The following is an 18,153-nucleotide window of genomic DNA, read 5'->3' as shown; positions in this document are numbered from 1 at the left end:
TTCAGCAAAGTAATTATGGTGGGGGCTTATTATTTGTCTTTCCTCTTAGATTAGATTTAATGTACTCCTTAAAATGTGTCCAAGTAGACAATTGTTTAACATTCTTGAGCAATTTAATTCCTGTCTCTATCACAATCTACAAAAATTTTATTTACATTACGTACCGATTATTTAAACTCATTTCAAAATTGTGCAATAAGTATTGTACACTCACATTAAAAAAAAAACGTAAACCCCACCAATAGCACAAATACAAAACTACCGTTATATAAAACATGAATGGGAGGCGGTCAGAAGCAGAGCGGACCGGAATGCAAAAAAGGTAATGGCAATGAATGAAAGAGGAGCGCAATTAGTAAACAGAGTGGAGTGAGCTATGAAGACATGATGCGAGCGGTCGAGCGGCGACCAGGCTTTGTAGATGTGGCAACACCGATGACGTCACAGACCACCGGCGTAGTCAGTTCCCCCACCACAGCTGCGCAGTCACTGCGCCGTCGCGCTGCGTACTGTGTACAACTGTCGGAGCGTGCGCCCAGGACGTATAAAGTCCGATTTTATGGGGGAAAATGCGTTTAAATGGGAACATTAAATTTCTAAATCGTGAAAAATGTTGTTAAAAGTGTTCTTTAGTAGGGTCTACATAATAATCTGGTTAATAGGCCTAATTATTAGAAAAAGATTAGAACTTTCCATCTGTAATACGGAAAAAAATTGTTTAGTTAATTAATGATGCAATAACGAAAAATATAGTTCACCACACGGGCAAAAAGTGACGTTTTAACCCTCGCTCATTTTTCGACTTCGGCTTCACCTCGATCGTAAATCTTGACCTCGGGTCAAAAAGAGTCACTTTAGGCCCTAGTGATGAAATATACTAGGCTATTATGAGTGCCAACTTTACATGGACATAGACTGATATACTCACTTCTATTATGGCACTTCAATAGTACTTCAAATACACATAATTTCAGGCTAGGCCGAGAGGATTGCAGCATTATCACTTAGATAAAATCCACTAATGGCGGGATTTGAACCCGGGACCTCGGGGAGCAAAGTCTTGCGCTAGCTAGACCAGCTCGCTCCCCGGTAAACATTATAAGGGTTTAGCCTAAGTAAAAGGTGTTCTCACACTGAAGTCCTGACGTTCCCGTGTTACTCCTGTCCATGATCGGGCATCACAACAACGCTCAGCACGCGCCCAGCAGGGCAACGGCCCAACGCACGGAACCGCGCTATTGTTTACAAATGGATTTTCTTTTGAACCACGTAAACAAGGTCTGACCGGAATATGCTGGTGTATTACCGTCTTTGTCGCATACACGCCGCAAATGTCCTGGGGTGACCACAGAGTGCGTGACATGTACAGGGTGGTAAGGATCTACCAGGATCTACACTTTGTGTCCCCCAAACACCTACTTCCCGGAACCAACGGGACAAGCGTTAGTGGCATGGGTGGAATCCTACGGATGGAGTAGTAGAATTCCGTGTATATAAGTCTTAGTCTTACAATTTTGAAACTATGCAGTCCACAACTATTTAGGAATCAAATAAAGGCATTGGTTATAGCATTCTTTAAACATGATAGTCTCGAAATTATTTTTAGATACTACCAGCTTACACGAGCTGCATTATTTGTTCTTTACGAATATTTATAACATTGATTGTTCTAAATTAATACTTTAGTATATTCTGTCCTCTTTATTTTGTACAGATTGTTTTGTAGTATACTGGACCACTGTCACGTTGACAAGAAAAATATTGCTTGCATTTTAATTATTTTAAACCAAATTTCCGATATGACAGTAAAAACTAACCGCGCCTTGTTAATTTCGATCCGACTGTAAATTTAAATTAGCCTATTTATACGGTCGTTTTGTTATCACGACGCGGTTTTTCACATGGGTTTAATGTTTTACGATTATAACAGTTAAATAATTTATTTCACCACTTATTTGGTTTTATTGACTTCATAAAACTAGTTTGTTATCACGTATTAAATTGCCTAATATCGTAAATAACATCATATAACAAACAATGTTGTACTGAAAGTTTTCCGCTTTTTTGTTTCCTTTGCTTTTTAATATTTTTTTCTCCTCTGCATGTTTTACAGTTTTATTTATTCCTTTATTTTGCATGTTGTACTCTTTGGACTTTTTGTCTGTGAGTCAAGAAGAAATGTGTCTCTATAGTTATTTTTAGTTTAGTAGGTTTAGTGCTTTGACCAATAATTGTAAAAAACCGGAAGGCTGAATAAATTTTGAGTCAATGTATTTGAGACGATAGTTGTGTTTCTGTCGAATAAAACATGAAAAATTTTATATGGGTAGTTGAGTTAGGTAATCAGTAGTTATAATTATAGCAAAAAAACGTTGTTGGTTGGATTCAGGACCCAGATGTCATTTTTAGCTGAGTGTATTAATGATGATAACAAAATGTAAGTTAAATCGTGAGTAACAAGACCAGGGTTTGGACAGTTCCCTTATTAAAATGTAAAATGATTTTGGCTAAGCTAATACTGATGTAACTTACTACTCAATCAGTTACAGTTACAGTAGGTACATTATTTTACCACATTGACCAATGAACTGTTAAATGACACTATTAAAACACATAAAATCTGTTGGTTCCAAATTGTTTGACAGATTGAAATGATAAAAACAACAACTAACAATTTGCACAACAATGCAGTTGTACTATAGAGTCGGATATCAAAGTTAACACAGTCTTATGTCATTGAATCGAATCAGGGTGCCAAAACAAGCACAATCAAAATAAACAGAAGCGGTCCGAAGACACTGCCCTGTGAGCTACCGTGAGTCGTGAGTGTACAGTTCAGTGGTGGGGTGGGGGACGGAAGGGACGCACGGCCTTGGTCTCCGTCAGCTGCTAGCCCATGGACCACACACGCGACAAGGCAAAGGCACCCGGCCACGGCTCCACTTCCACGAACAGAACACCCAACAGGGCTAACAGTTGCACTTCGGCGAAAAACGCTGGCAATGCAACTAATGGGCAATAGGCAACCAATAACCTAACAGAGAGTAAGGAGCGAAAACTAAATGTAGTGTAAATAATGTGAAACCTAGGTGGAAATCGCTAGCAAATAGAAAAACGTTTACATAGAAATAGCTAACCAACAGCTATAAACTAACTGCAAATGTGAATTGGCCAGGGTGTAGTGTTACTGTGGAGTTAACACCGCAATGGAAATATGATCATTATGTGGGACTATGTTTATATTGCAATTGTCCGTTTTTGTAGCTGATGTAAGAAATTGTGGTTGTGTATATAAATGCAATTTGAAGTTCATCCATGGTACAAGACTATTTTGAGCTAGATTAGATTAAAAGTTACTTGATATTATATTCATTTTAAAACCCTTGCTTGGATGATGTAGTATAGGGTAGTCAAGAAAGATACCTATTAGTTATAGTTGGGGATGTTTTGTGAATGAAAAAGCGTTGAAAACTAATCTGAAGTTTATGTAAAATAATTTTGAAAGATTGGTTGAATCATGGACACGAGAATTTTTTTAGAGAAACAGAAAGAGAAAACACAAGATCACTCAGAAACACAGAAAGGGACACTCCGCGCTACCTAGTAGAGAACCGGCAAACTAGCAGCACCAACTTCTGAACGTGCCAGAAATAGGGCAAACTTTTCGTCCAAGCACATAAAACTCTTACCGTACACCACAACTAAACCAAACGAGTGACCGTCTCTTATCAACAGTTATCAGTTACATACCTTGTCGATTTGCGAAAGAGCGAGACCTGCGTCTATCCAACTAGTCCTCACAAAGAGATCTGATGTGTGGCGTGGTTGTTCGAACACCATAGCGGCACTTCATACCGTCCCGACCACCCTAATATCCACATTAGAACACACGTTAACACACACACGGCGACGGCGGACACTCACCTAAACAGACTACGAGTGTTGAACTTCCGAACAGCGCGAACATCTCGGAAAGACTGAGCTGCGGCCACGGTGCCGTCTGGCAAGCGACGTTCTGATTGGCCGAGCCGGCGGTCGCATAGCAACGCTGCCTAGCGCCCTCGCGGCCATTCACGGCGACGACCACCCACATGGCGGAGAAATCAAGAATACAAAAACAACATCGGCGCTCTCTCTCGCCGCACACACGCGGTCGCGGTGATCATTCCATCCCGCATTTCACCGCTCCATCTCGCACCTTGCCTTCGCCTTGGAGCCGGAGCAGCGGAAAATGTCAGGATGAAATGCTGGATTGGTCAAAGTATATGTGCCATTTGATTTAGCACTACTATGTTGCAGTAATTGATCGTATGGAATACAAAATGTGGGTTGATTCTGTATTAAATTTGAAAGCCCGGACTTTAAACACACCAAAACTTGCTTAGAATGTCTAATTTTGTAGTATCCACAGCAAATAGTACCATTGATTATGCATACCCCAGGATGTATAATAAATCTTTGAAGATAATATAATCAATGGTAATACCGTACTTAAAAGTCGATATAGCAAGGTGAGGACGGTACTGGAAATATAAACCCAGGTGTTATCATCTGTCACGTCAAGTCATGTCTGAATGTTTTTAGAAAATGGGATACAAATATCGAATACTTCGTTACATATCCATAGTCAATGGTTACGTCAAGGGCTGTTGGTGCAAGTTGCACAGTCGTGGTGACGAGACATCAGGTGTTCGATGAGCAGTGTACAACGCAATCGTATAATAGGAAAGACGTCACGATTTGCCATTCACAGGCCTTGATGTAAAATCAAATCTGATTGCCTCACCAAATCAATACATTCCCATAGTTTCACATTCGAAATTTTACCAGTTTTGATTATATAAAAATGCGTGTTCATTTTGTTACAGTTGTGGAGTTTGATTACTCTAAAGACCTCTGGTTCGATCACAAGAGAAATCTGAAAATGTAAGACTTGTCGTCTAAATAAAGTTATTCGGTTTGGTTCATTATTGTGAATCTAAACTAGTCGATTTAATTTTGAATTCGACAGCAAACAAGCCCACAAAGTACTCTATGACACATTTTCTGTTCCCCGAGATTAATTATTGTAGGCTAGTTACAAATAAAAAAAACAAATAAGAAAAATATGGTAATGCGACAGAAGGAGTAATAATGTAGGTTAAGGTCGTCCACAGTCCACACGCAATGTTGTTCAATTTACCAGTGAATTGAGGACGACGGCCACAGTAGACCACTGTTTGCTTTACTAATCATATCCCATTGTGGGATGGATGGGAAACATTCAGCGAGTCTTAATACAATAGCTTTTTAGAGTATTATTCATCACTTCGTCATTCTTAAAACAACCCCTAACTCTTCCAACGTTTGCGCCTTGAAAAGATACTTTTAACCGTTAAGTCTGATATTCATCAAGGTAAAAAGGTACATCAATTCCGACATAGTGCGCTGATATAAATTAATGATTTCTGCCGAACCGAAAGTACAACTTATTGTCAACTAGTTTAATAAATAAACTATCGCACTATCAAAACGCAAGATCATTTTTTGAGAATATCAACTATGTTTTTCAGAAAAAAAACTGGCTACAGCTACAGTCCATGATACGATTGTCTACAGTATCCAAAATAGTCATACTCATACGCACCCTTACTGATTTACCCAGCAAGAACGTTCCAAGAGCCACGCAAACCTATGACATTTCCAGGTAAAGGTCACAGCTCCTATGTTCCCCGCCACAAAGGCCATATTAAGAAGTCACTGCAGGACGGTGATTTCTCTCTCCGCGGAGAATTGTTTCGTCACTGGAGGTGACAGTTGGACCTCCTTTATCCTGCACCTCGCCATTGTACGCTCCCAGCTGGGGCGAAGCCCTCCTGGCTGCACCCGCGGCCTCGGTGGTCCCGCGCCGGATATAGTTTGATGGATTGGTAACGGTGTCTAGGAGTTTGCTCGCAATGTTACACAGTGTTATGTATTATATCGAGGCACTTTCTCAGCTGGGGATGGAATTAGATTTAAGATCCAGACAAGTTGAAAACTTTGTTTTTTACTGATTGTGATGAAAATCTCTTAGCATTGACTTACATCGCCAAAAATGAACATCAAAGATCATATGATTTATGACACAGAAAAAAATACGCTGAGATGGTCCTCTTAAAATGATTGGTGGTGATATAGATTACGTAATTTTTGCTTCCTTTATCTTGTATATCTTCATGACCTTTCGCCCTAAAGTCTGTCCGGATTTTTTCTTGTTAATTATTAAAGCCGAATATTAGAGCTGCACAGTTTGTTCACGTTCGCAATGTCAGACTATAAAGGACACCTGTGCACTATAAATAATTGTTATCAAGAGTATCACAATTCGCGATTTAACTATTTATAAATCATATCGACACGACTTTCTGTGTAAAAAATACCAAACCTGTAAAGATAAAATTTATTTAAGGTGACCTCTCGATCAGATGTTTTCACGTTGTCGCTAATACAATTCTGGATAAACCAATTTAGTCTAGCTTGAACACCTCTTGGTGTTAATGTGTCCCTATTATTGTAAACCTGGAAATAGCACTATCCAAAATTGGTCCTTCGAGCCGGATTTAAGTGGCTTGATAACGGTCTTGGTTTTGAGCTGACGATCAACATGTTCCATTTTAGACTAAAATCGACTTCTGTTGAGAGTGGAAAACTTAAACCCTATACCATAAATTACAAATTTGTTACCAAAATTACATACGGGCGGCTGTTGGCCCCGGCGGGCCCCGTAGGCCGTAAGGACTCCGGCCTCCAGGCGGGGGTTTTGACCTTGTGGTGAAAGTGAACCCCCAAGAGAGACCCCACGCGTTGTCGCCAATTTCATCCTCAGTGCAGTGATCGGCCTCAACGGAGAAAGCGGGGCTTCGCCCTCCCTCAGCGAGCCTAAACTGTCATAATGAAGTTCTAAGCCTGTTTGGTTGAAGAAAAGGGTCTAAGGGCTAATGAACCAACCAGATTTGTATAGATTTAGATCTTTCTAAAACTGAATCGGCAACCACAGAACTAAACCTGTCATGTGTTAAGCCTTAGGGATCAATGAACGTTTAGACCTTAGGTGCGTTCCGGATTTAACAAAAATGACGCACTGCGGTATTTTTACAGTTCATCTTCCTTCGATGTTCAATCCTAATTATAACGACGCAGTGTAGGCCTAAATACAATTTCTATAGCCCTACTTCATGTAAATTCATTACAGTCTTTGCAATATGAGCAACAGTGCGGCAGTGTAAATTTGTATCCAAATTACCACAAGTCACTCTTAAAAAAAAACACCCCCTAAATAACAAACATTCTTTAAAATAATTAGACACCCCATCATACGCTCTGCCGCTCTAACACGTGAAAATGAAATAAATGTTACTTTTGTGCACATATTTCCATGGTTTGGCCTAGCTATGTGAAGATTGCAAGAAAAATGCAGTACGAAAAAGTGGAAAATCCTACAGATTGGATTTATCAGCAAACGTCAACTGATAAATATTCTTGGCTGATGGATCTACTGGTAGCTTACACACAATTTGCATAATCTCAACGTTAGTTTCAATTGGAAATAATTGTGATAAACGTAAACGTGACCTCCCCACACTGACACTATGGACACTGAACTGAGCCGCGTTCATAGAACAGCCCACCCGCGGCCCGTAGGAGGTATTAAGTTACAATCTCACTCGGGATCCGATTTCCTTGATTAAGAAATTTACAAGTTTTACTCTCGAGCATTCCAAGAAATCCGAAACCTAGAAATCCGTCTCGGGAGGTCTTTAAAACTGAGAAGATAAATCGGAGAATTCTCAAGTCGCGTCGTCACCTTGGAGTTATAAATCCATGCTATCGGTCGGCTTTGAGACAATCTTGTTCTCAACACTATAAAGAGGTTAGGAATTTTGTACGGCCGTATTACTACGCTTTGTTTTCATAAAATGTACATATGGGTAAAAAGTCAATGCCTTGGTAGCGTGCTACTGTACTAATTGGCAAGTAAAGGTTTATAAAGTCATGAGAAGTAAAGAATCGTACTTGTGATTCTTATTTCATATACAGCCGAAATCACGATTAATCATGGTTGCGATAATATGTGAGATTACTAAAATTATTTAAAAATTATTGATAGCGTACACAGATTCGATAATGGATTAACAAAAATGCGAATCTACAAGATGGATTGCAGAGAAGAGTATAAAGCAAGCAATATTATTGGTCTGAAATATAAATATCTTCTTAAATTAATGAAATACAATTTTGAAATAGAAAAATATTAATTTGATACACTGTCTGTGGACGAAATAATACTCAGCTGAAAAAGGTTACTCGTGCTTTGTGTTTGCATTGGGAGAGGACACGGTTTAAGAAAATTTGGTTCTTTTAATTTACCGTATGATATAGTATAGCACATCTACCATAGCCATAAAATGTTCTACCACTGCATCTAAATGACAAAAAAAGTTACATTCTCATTTTCACAGCTTTTTGTTGCTAGTTGGTTCAAATTAGATGTTTACGCAAAAAATTAATAGTGCTGCACCCTGTTGGTAAACATTATAACTTTTTAATGCCATTTTCACAAATCACGTCACAATCCTCCGAAGAACTTAAAACGAAAATATTCGGCCCCACTCCAGCACAAAATCCTAGCCGTACATAACCGAAAACCACAATCTCGATTTACGACGATTTTAAATCAGCCAGTGGATAAACAAATATAAATAGCCAGGGGATTTATTCAACGGTATATCTTGCGTGTCGCAACACCACAGAAGCACAGAAGGGAGCCAGTTTTGTAGCGCTAATTCAGACATGTAATATAGTACTGTACAAGGAGCGGCGATGTCAATCCAGTAGGCCGTGGCATCGGCGTCCCGCTGTTTCCCGCGCAATCAACTGTCACTGTCGCGTCACTTATGTAAATAAACACAGGCCTTCGTTCTAAACATGTATGATTAATTTGCAGTTTGTTTCTTTCAGGAGCTATTCGGTGGCCGTACTGTAAATACGCTTTCGTACTGTATTAGAGTTTTGGTAAGGGGATTGTTTTGGAGTGACAAAAATAACAAAATATAATCAAAATCAATGGGATATAGACAGTTCCATCACAAAAACTTAATGGCATAGATCGGACACTGGACACACAAATACACTTACTATTACACTCTAAAAAATTAAATAGGTTAGATTAGATTTTTACACTGACACATCAGGGTGCGTATTTCAGGGCTAAGGATAAAAGAGGTTATAGCTTTTAACAAGAATCAGCTGGTCGTATCGTTGACGTCACAGCGCTGACTATAGATAGAACTAGACAACCCAGTCCTATATTCAAGTTTTAGCCAATATTAAAATGAAAATGAACAAGGTAAATTGGGCCGTAAGAGTGTACTGAATGAATCAATTCTGGCTTCTATTGTATACACAAGCTGTTAACAACCCAACGTTATAGCATTGACTCATGACTAATAGAATAGTCAAAGGTCATATCAAGCGAGAGGAATTCAGTTGTGTACAAGGGTTGAACAAATATTTGGCTACAGTTTGTCGATATGTAGATGGGATTTCTAACCTGGAATATTTAAGTCAACGGTTTTCCGTTTTCCCTGTTGAATTTTGTGTTAGCTTTATAAGTATGCCTAATCTTACACCTTTAGGGGAGCGAGATGGTCTAGTAGATAGAGCATGGGACTTCGGTTGCAGAGGTCCCGGGTTCAAATCCCGTCAAATCAAAAATTTTATCAATGTTATAATGCAGCAACCCCTAGTTCTAGCCTGAATTAATGTGAAAAACAATTCCGGGCTCGTGCCTAGCGTCCTAGGAAAAAAATGTTACACCTTCTCGTATACTATAGTCAGTCATTCACCGAATCCACTACGATAGTAAATTTAAATAAGTTTAGATAATATTCTATATTTTACCTTGACCTACAGTACACGCTTCTAAATATTATCTATGTGAGATTTTATTAATTAAGGGGAGTGGTCCAAGACCTACCTCATTAGCAGCCACACATTTACCGCCTTGTCCAGTAATTGTTTGATCACATCCCAATAACTCTGGACCTCACACACGTCTTATGGCTCTCGACATCATTTTATGACGCGTTTTATGATTGAACGGTCATAAACCGTTTAAACCCGTTGAGGAGTTGTGATAACCTCACTATTACAACCGGTCAAGTTGGATGGGATAAAATGCCTTTAGTGCAACTTGCAATCAAACAATTGACTTTGGAATTTTGCATTAGATGTGCAATGGGCATCTCAATAGGAAATTTGTTTGTGTCAATATGTAATATCAGTTAAAATAGTTGTTACGTTTTCAAGGAATTGTGATGAATAGATAATTATAATAATTGTGATCATACTTTATTTGATTTGACTATAAACTTTGGCTACTACTTGCGTACGAGTATGGCTCTCATCCTAAAATATGAAGCAGGTGTGGTAGATTCGGCGAATGTTTCTTACTTTAAGGTAGATCTTCCAGCAAGCTCCTTCCAATATTCGTAGTCCAATATTTTTTAATCAAGCCTCCAAACAGAATTTTACGTAATAATAGCCATACACAACCATTACAATACATTATCTTCTATTTATTATTATCATTGTTAGATGGGGACGCCACCTAGGTGAGTATGAGTCCCAAATATGAGTAGGCCTAGAGTGTGGAATGTTGTTAGATGATGTTGTTAGCTTTGTTACTGACTTTAAATCAGCGTTTTCATCAGTCATGATAATTTATTCAAACTAGTGTCCCTGTTGCTTGAATTCGAGCAATTGCTAAGTATTACAGGCGTTATTTTAAAACCAACTTCAACCAAGTCAGCAAATATTTGTAGCAAACTGTTTTATTAGCAAACTTATTGACTGTTTACAATTAACCTATGCTCTTCTTCTCACTTTTGATTTCTGACAACAGCTGGAGTTTAATAACAATTTTTGTTTCCCATGTTAATCATATGGAGAAATAAGAAACTTTAAAGGGCTCCATGGCCTCACTCTCTCATTATTTCCCTAAAAAGAAAGTTTCCTGCACAACTTCACGTTACGCTCTTTCCAATGACACCAAAAACATGACAATCGGTTCAGTAGTTTCGGAGGAGTAATTGTCACAATAGATCTGTTTGCGTATTCAATAAGTTTAGAATAGATGATCAGGAACAGCTGAGTCCAGTTTCGAACCATCAAAATGCGACTGACTTGTCTCAGGATCGGACCGGTGACCTATTGAAAAGGTGAGCACTTTAACCACTCAGCTACCCAGCCAGTCGTATTACGGTACATTAAAAACGTAAAAGTGTTAAATTCTCTCCATATTACCTTTTTAAGATTACGCCATCCAACAAAAGTGGGCAAAAACACATGAATTTTACATCCAACCATTTTCGTTCGGAGCGATGTCGTTTTGTAAATATGGGTGGAACGTGCGAAAATCAAGTCAGAACTACGTGTGGGGTCTCAACGTAGTAAACCAAAGTGGGAAACAGCTTGGCCAATACGTTGTACAGTTAAAACGTAGATTCTTAGCGTAGCTCGTTACGTTTTACAACTTTAGTGAATGTCAAAATGTCAAAGAACTGCAGTATAGCCTTGTGGCCACAACAGGAAAACAGACATCTCATTCAGTGCTGTGTCATTCATTGATAATATTATTGTAAAACTCAACGAGTTTGCTAAATTTGCCACTTAATTCTCCAACTATTAAATTTTCGATGGTAGAATACATTTCTAGTTATATAAAACATTTGTTTATTGGACATTTGTTTATTAGACATGCAATCTTCAAGTTAAAGTTGTCGCTAGCTTTTAAATGAAATGAGTCATTGAATTGAGCCTCAAAGTACGCTGATGTTGATTGCTAATTTCTTAAGAGACGTTAACTTTCTTAACATGTCTAACTGATACATGTTCATATCTCAATACAGATTATCATATCATACATAACATGTTCTACTTATTGTAAAACATACACAACAAAAACACAAAGCTACAACTGGTACACATAGATGGGATATCTACTTCAGTTTACAAAAGTAATTTGGTTTAGTTATAAAATCACAAGCAGTGCTGCCAATTGCAAATAGCCTACAAAATTGCCAATTGTTGGTTGATTAGACAGATTAATTAGCCCATACCCGCAATTGACTTATTAACTACAACAAATGTCTCGGCTCAGATGGTAGCATAGCAGACCACCAGCTATGGTTACTGTTATGACTTCCGTTAAAAGACTTTCACTAATATTGAAATGGCAGTATTGTTGATTTACTGTTGCACATTAATTACGGCACTGTGTTAAAAAGGTCCATTTAACTCTTCCTGGATACAATTAGCCTATAAGCAGCCTGATTATCTATACAATTCTAGAACTAAATTGAAAAAATATTCATTATGTCATGGTTAAGTATATTGTTGAATTGAAAATGATAACTTAACAAGGTTTTAAATTCGAGTAATTATCCAGAAACAAGTGTTCTTTGACCACAAGCTTGTGAAAACGCATATAAAAATTTAGATATAATAATATTGAGGAGTCAAAAATGTTCCAAATGTATTTCCAAGTCGTTTGTTGAAACATTGGCTGTATCTAAACTTGAAGGAAACCTAATTATTGTGCCAACTCCAAAAACGTTTACAATAAAGTTTTAAAATTTTCAAAAAACGTGTACCTATGTAGTTTGTACTGTATTACGTATGTTTTTCAGATAGCGACTATCTTTCCACTAACATTTCTAAAACTATTTGTCTGCAACACTGAAATTCTATATGTGTTTTCAAATGTCTAGACAAAGAATCATTGGAGTTGTACCTATTCACACGTATTTCTCTGAGCTAGCGCCGACACAAAAACGAAAAACGTATTGAGTTTCTTTCTTGTTGTTGGATCCGATTTCCTCCGATTACAAATTTACAAGCACGACTAAGATCTCTGAAATGTGAAGCGGGTTTCCGTCGAAGGAGTTGTTTTTATAAGCTTAATTGTAAATCTATCTTTGTGTCAATGGTTTGTGTTCAAATGTTGTAAGTGTTTAATTGTTGTTACTGTACTGTACGAGTATATTCTTTTTGATAAAATATCTCTAGGTTGTATGGAAAAATGTATTGTTTTGTTACAAAAAAAGTAAAGGTTATTTTTATTGTTATTACCAACTGTATTGTTATTAAAATATGTTCTTTTTGTTAAAATATGTTCACTGTACAAAAAATGTAGGGTATTTGTTTTGGTTAAAAAAAAATTGTTTTAGAAGTACAGTTTACTTTAATTAATTTAATTATTGGTGTTTGATATTTATTTAAGTGCTGATGATCAGGTACGCCAGCCGCAACATTGTAGGTAGTGCTAAGAATGTCATTGTACTCACTTATTTAGAAATAAAAGCACCTATTCATTCATTCATTCAATGGTTTGTCCTTTTGGAATATAAGTTGTGTTATCACTTAAATCATATCCTAAGTACACGAAAGCCTTAAGCTACAACTGGGTTCTTCGGAATTGTGATCATATTGGGATGAGATATTGGTGTTCGTTGATGACTGGTCATGAATTGGTTAGAGAAACTTTGAGTTTCGAGGCTAGGATTCGAATTCTGCCAATCACCAATGAATGAATATGAATGATGTATTTTAGGTGAAGATGACTTTTTCACTTTCGGACTCGGAGAGAAAATTAAGTGTGTCGTTATCATTGGCCTAGTGGATAGTGTCTTGAAGTAAAGTGTGAGGGGCAGGGATGGATTATACAAAATATTCTGGCAGTTTATAAATGTCCAAAAAAATTGGATGTGTTCGGACCTCTTTCTCTTTAAGAGCGTTTGTGATACCATCTTTGAATATTCCACTTGCGGAAACACAAAAAAGAAAGATCACGATCCTAAAAAAACCATCCAATCATTCATTACTAATCCAATACCAACCAATGCCGTTTTAGCTGGCCTTACACAGTTACAGTCCGCCAATCCACAAAATCAGCAGACACATAAAAATCTAAATTCTCTTGCCAGGAGACACTTTTTCCAGACTCGTAAAATACTTTCACTCCGCAGTCTGGCTCTAAAAGCGTCTGGGTTTGATGCGACGCCGGAGAGAGCGGATGAGAAGACCGCTACATGGGTGGCGCCTGTGCGGTGCTTGGTGGCGCCTGGTGGCCAAGGGTGGCGCCTGTGTGATGCTCGGTGGCGCCCAGTGGCCAAGGGTGGCGCCACTGCGTCCTGTGTGGCCCATTGTGAGAGCGGTCTTATCGATAAATCATCAGATTAGAGAAACCTGAGACGATTGTACAGTTCAAAGATGAGGGCCCAGTATACCACTGGAGAAATCGACCTATCGATAAAGGAAAACTGCCACGAATCGCAGTTGCATTTACTCTTCTTCCCGTTTTTCTTTTAGAAAATATCTCACAGCTTATAACGCATAACACATTTGTATGCACACATAACACATTCTACGACACACATAGCACATTTTTCGACACATATAACACATTTGTATGCACACAATCAAGCATAATCTCAGTTCTGAACGTCAAAGCATCTATGGTCAAAGTATCACTGTGGCACAGATAACTTCAAACCATGCGTTACCTTATATTTTAGTTTTTACCACCCAGAAACTAATGCATTATGATTCGGTCCTCTAATTTTGGATGATCGAATGAAACAAGGTTTTACCATAACTTTTATCTTGCATTACACATCAACGACTTTCTCAACACCTTGATAGCATTATTCGATCAGATAGACTAACGACTCACAATTCATTTTTACTGTCCCATTTACTACATTTTAATTGTCGCTACAGCGTATGCCGTTTGCCTGCGCTAGTAAAATTATCGTTAATGGAAGGATCTAATGGCTGTCGGTTCAAGGTCTTGCTAATAAACTTGCTAGAAGATTGTGCAAACTTTGGCTTAGAATAGAGAACAATTAGTACTGTAATCAGATCTACATTATGTTGCCGACAAGTAGTCATGTATCGTCACAGAAAACATACTAGTGTCGAGAACTACGAAAGTGGACCAAATGCACTACCGAATTATTGGTTGTATCATTGACTAAATGATTGGTTGTACCAATGGTCAAAGATGGGGGATATTTAATGGGACTACGACATAAGGAGGTTTTAAAACTCTTACACCATTATTAATGCCAAATGTGGTTCCGTTAGGTACGGATATATTTTGTGGTACGGAAAAATCACTATTCAATTCTTAAGTCAAAAAACAAAAAAGTTTTGAAATTAAATCGGTTGACTACAATTTGAGTAAACTCTATTAAACTCGAGGTCATTATAATACCTTGTCTAAAGTAATGAATCAGAACAAATGAAATAAATCCCATAGGAAGAAAGGTGCTACAATTCCGGGATTTGCGTTCCCCTATATAATGAAGTGCACCAAAAGTGAAAAAAGTGAAAAGTGAAACATATTTTTTTTAATGGTTAAATAGCGTGAGCTTTATTTGAAAAATAAAAGTTTTACAACCAATACCACTTCTTTATAAAGTAAAAAAAAAAAAAAAATACCCCCGCCGCAGCAAACCTGCCGACTAAGCGAATTTCCATTTGTCTGAATTGATTTTCAGTTAAATATATTTTAATACAGTAACATTAGGTTTAACGAGTACCTAGGTTTGCTGCTACAAGGAAACTAATAAAGTGTGTTTTTGAGTAAAATATTGATAACTTAGTACAAAATAAATAAATTTGCCAAGTTTTATCAAAATATATCCATAAACAAGCAAACTACAACATTTGACAATATTCTCCATAAGAATAACATGGGAATTTTAAATTTACAATTTTTTTAATTTTCTCCGTTACTAATAATCGAACAAAAATACTTTTATATACTAAATTATTTGTTTTTTTAAGCTCTTAAAAATGGTCTAAAGAGAAATCGGGAAATTTTGTATTTTGAGGGTCAAAAGTGAGAAAAACCAATTTTTACCCCATAAAACCCCCCGTAAAGCCCCGTTCCCATGGTCCGATCGTGCTGGTTCGCGAACTCATTCAAGTTTATCCCGCTTTACACCTTTAAACCAAATTTCATCAAAATCGGACAAAAATTACTCAAGTTATCGCGTTCACGGACGTATATATATATATATATATATATATATATATATATATATATATATAAGTCTATATATATATATACATATATAAAAATTTGAACGAATGGTGTTTTTGGGCTCTGGGGACATCAAAATGAAAAAGTAAATCGGTCCCGGGTCTAGGTCTTACCGTGCCACCTACGGTAATAGCTACTTCCCTATAGGGAAATTCGCTAAAACACTCTGGAACTTACAACAGTGGCTCATACTGTTGATGACTATAGTCAATGCTTATCATACCGTATCTTTCCTTAAATTATCTGTAAGACATCCAAACAGGCGTCAAATGGCTGTGAGAATGAAGTGAAGTCCGTATTATTGAGGGTCCACTGAACAAACCGATGATGACAACATAAGTAGCTATATATATAATTTATTAAAATAAAATTAAGAAATCGAACTAAATTTTCTTTAAACACTTTTTCCCTCTTCCCCTCTTTCGCCAATACAGCGAAACCCGTTTCCTTTGAATAAACAAAAATGCACGTTCAAACACCTCCGATCAAAAAACACCCTGTAAAAACCCGCGCGGCCGCGCCGCTGCGGCCATCTCATATCTGATTGAAAAGCAAATAACGCGACGCTGAACAAATCATAATTGGCGCCAATAACTCATGGGCCGCGGTCAATTAATCCCTAAAGAAGCCATTATAATCAATCACGGCGGCAATTTTAATTCCCCGCTGGCGTAATTGTGCCGGGAGACATTGATAAATAAATAGAACGGCCGAAGCTTGTGTGCGATTAATTACGCTATACAACGACACGCGACCAGTCGGGTAATTAAATAATAACAGAGAAGAAACCGGTTTGAGCAACATCAGCTGATAAGAGGTGATAAGGTCAAACTTCCGCTGGGTGCGCCACTGTCGCTGGCGCCGAAGAAGGGAGATCCGTGTGGCTGTTTGAAAATTTTTCAGAGATAGACGCAGGTAATAAGAACTAAATATTTCCTGATATTCTTGAAGGAGTGAAGGAGTTAGTTTTTTCTCTTCTTAAAATGCATAATGTATTTCAATTTTAATTTCTTTTGTGCTAGGGAAGGTTAGGTTAGTTCGGTAAAAGAAAGGTTGGTTCAGGAAATGTTAAGTACGCTTTGGTCATCTCAACGTGATAAAGAATCAAATTGGTATATATTTTATTTGGACTAAATGTGTATATCAGCATATCCATAATGGTTGTGTGATACGAATCGCGATTATAATAAAATTATTTTCATATTAAGTACCTGTTATAACCCTGAGGAATTACTACATTTTCTATCCTGACAATGCGTATCCTGGTGGTTTCCTTTGAACTCTTTACAGTTAAAAACCTGGCTTGGGAGGTCAGAGAATGGCTGGTAAGAGATAATAAGGTAAAACTTCCGCTGGGTAAGTAACTGTCACCGGCGCCGGGTTGGGGAAATTCGAGAAGAGGTTTGAGTTTAAAATATTTAGTTAAAAACATAAAATGAATGAAATAGAACCTTACATTCTACATAACAACCATTCTACATAACAGAAGACACGCAAACTGCCTTTAAAAAATAAGGGAGATTAACCTATAAACTAGTATATTTAATCAATGGCTTAACCAAGTGACGCAAGACCAAACGTGGATCGCTATTTCCCGCGTTTTCCACGCCAGTTGCCGCGCAGGCGGGAGTCCAGTAATGGCGTCCTCGGCGCCGCGGGCCTCTACAGTCCGTGTAATCAAATCAAATTAAATGTTCTGATAATTACTGGAATGTGGATGTTATTATGTAAATGATGATAATTAGCTGGTGGATGGCGGGGTCGTCTATTATACGGAGAGGTTCAGTTGTTTAGTTCCACATCAGTCATGAGACAGAAGGGAGCGCCAGCCGCAGTCAGTGCATCTCCGTGGCCGACCCAGCTGATAGAATATCAAACTACACGGCTACCTGGTGTAATAATTCCTAAGAGACTGGAGGCAGGAGAGTTTTATACATGCACTTGTGTCATTGTCTGAGAAAACCATGCATTAATTGCGCCAAAGAGTTCCTTAATTTCGCCAAGCCCTCAAAGGGTCCCAA

General features: G+C 37.9%; 1 protein-coding gene across 1 annotated transcript in view; it reads right to left on the bottom strand.

Moving 5' to 3' along the window:
• The window catches only part of LOC128997054 (protein patched-like), a 34,182-nt gene extending 30,244 nt beyond the window's left edge, over window positions 1-3,938 (bottom strand). The window contains exon 1 of the mRNA XM_054422635.1: window positions 3,751-3,938. Coding sequence (XP_054278610.1) covers window positions 3,751-3,840 — 90 coding nt within the window. The 5' untranslated portion in view covers window positions 3,841-3,938. The remainder of the gene's footprint in view (window positions 1-3,750) is intronic.
• Between the last annotated feature and the right edge of the window lie 14,215 nt (window positions 3,939-18,153).

The sequence above is a fragment of the Macrosteles quadrilineatus genome, unplaced genomic scaffold, assembly GCF_028750875.1.
Source record: "Macrosteles quadrilineatus isolate MER2022 unplaced genomic scaffold, UCM_ALF_1.0 Scaffold_6__1_contigs__length_79288215, whole genome shotgun sequence".
NCBI lineage: Eukaryota > Metazoa > Arthropoda > Insecta > Hemiptera > Cicadellidae > Macrosteles > Macrosteles quadrilineatus.
Note: the sequence above shows the minus strand (reverse complement) of the source record. Positions and strands in the feature narration are given on the sequence as shown.